Here is a 1,654-nt window from a genome sequence, read left to right as displayed (position 1 = left end):
AGTATTCAGGCAAGAAGAGAAGCTACTTTTATTACCAACCTGCGCATGGTGGAGAGCATGTAGCTGGAAGGGGTGAGCTGAGGTCCCAGCTGGATTTAAGTAGAGAAGGGGCAGGGAGAAGGTATGGCCACACAGGGCCTGGGACCCTCCAGTGGGAGGTGAGAGGTGTGATCTTGGAGGAGGGGCTGTGCCTCCAGGTGTGCCAGTTACCTAGGTGACACAGGTACTGGAAGGAGGGAGGAGTCTGTGCTGCTTCCCAGGGCGGACCCGACAGACCTGACTGCTGAAGGACAGAAACAAGGTGCACTGTAATTGACCCAATCATGCTGGTTGAGATGCCTACATTGGTCTTCCTTTAGTCTCAGGCACTCATTGTATGATTCCCCCATAAGATGAATTTAAACAACAATCTATACAATAATGATATCAGAAATGCCCTTTTCTCTGAAGTTATCGTTGGAATCTTGGCCAACACCATGCTTCTTCTCTTCCACATCCTCACATTCTTTCTGGAGCACAGGCCCAAGCCCACGGACCTGATCCTTGTGCTGTTGCTCACCATGGCCTTGATGGCCACAGATACCTTGCGGCTCCAAGGTTTTGGGGACAAGGACACATGTAAACCAGTCATCTACCTGTACAGGCTGATGAGGAGCCTGTCCATCTGTGCCAGCTGCCTGCTGAGTGTCCCCCAGGCCATCACCCGCAGCCCCAGAAACTCCTGTCTGGCAAAGCTCAAAGATAAATCTCCATACCACAGCATATGTTGCTTTCTTCTCCTTTGGGTCTTCTATATTTCCATTAGTGGCCACTTCTTAGTCTCCATTGTTGCTACCCCCAATGTGACTTCACACAATATTGTCTCTGTCACCAAATCCTGTTCTCTACAGACTTTGAACAGTTCCCTCAAGTCCTTACTGTCTACACTGGTCACATTCCGGGACATGTCTCTTACGGGGCTCCCGGGCCTCCCCAGTGGGTACATGGTGACTCTCCTGTGCAGGCACAAGAGGCGGTGCCAGCATCTTCACCGCACCAGCCTTTCTCCAAGAGCATCCCCAGAGCAAGGGGCCACCGGACCATTCTGTCATTCACGAGCGTCTTTGTGCTATGTACCTGTTGGACAGTGTTGTCTCCTCCTTGAGAATTAGGTGGCAATTCATCGTGGCATCCAGATGACGGTGCCAATGGTTATGGTCCTCTGGTGTTCATCAGCACAGGAAAACGCATAACTAACTTTTTGAAATCCTTGTAGGAAGGGAGCAACTGCTTGAGTATTCTGTCAAAGATCAGGTTCCTGAGTCAATATACCAGCTTCGGAGTGAAAAATCATAGATACATCCCATATCGTTAAATAAAAAATAAAATATGGAGACAGATATGATTTCTTGTCACAACCCACTACGACTGGGGACAGGGCAGTAACAGAGGCCAGACTGTGGAACTGAGGGTTGGGATACCAGGGAACCTGTAGCCTTCTACCAGCTTCACACTCAGGCCCCACGGTCACAGTCTTTACTGCGTTTGGTACAGGGCGCAGAAAGTAAGATATCAATATCCTTGAAGTCACAAGCACCAACATCTGGCACAATCTTATTCAAGTGACAAGTGGCTTCCATCTCTTAGGAAGCAGAGGCAAGCAGTAAACAACTTA

The 1,654-nt window shown here is 49.3% G+C and overlaps 1 protein-coding gene across 1 annotated transcript; it reads left to right on the top strand.

Moving 5' to 3' along the window:
• Positions 1-205: 205 nt before the first annotated feature.
• Positions 206-1,144, top strand: LOC122108116 (vomeronasal type-1 receptor 90-like). The gene is given in 2 exon segments (XM_042680086.1): positions 206-1,071; positions 1,074-1,144. Coding segments are annotated over 2 exon segments (750 nt in total). The 5' UTR covers positions 206-392.
• The last annotated feature ends 510 nt before the right edge of the window (positions 1,145-1,654 follow it).

This window comes from Dipodomys spectabilis, unplaced genomic scaffold (assembly GCF_019054845.1).
Source record: "Dipodomys spectabilis isolate Male_0828 unplaced genomic scaffold, ASM1905484v1 ptg000054l, whole genome shotgun sequence".
Lineage (NCBI taxonomy): Eukaryota > Metazoa > Chordata > Mammalia > Rodentia > Heteromyidae > Dipodomys > Dipodomys spectabilis.
This window is presented reverse-complemented; position numbering and strand designations above follow the sequence as displayed.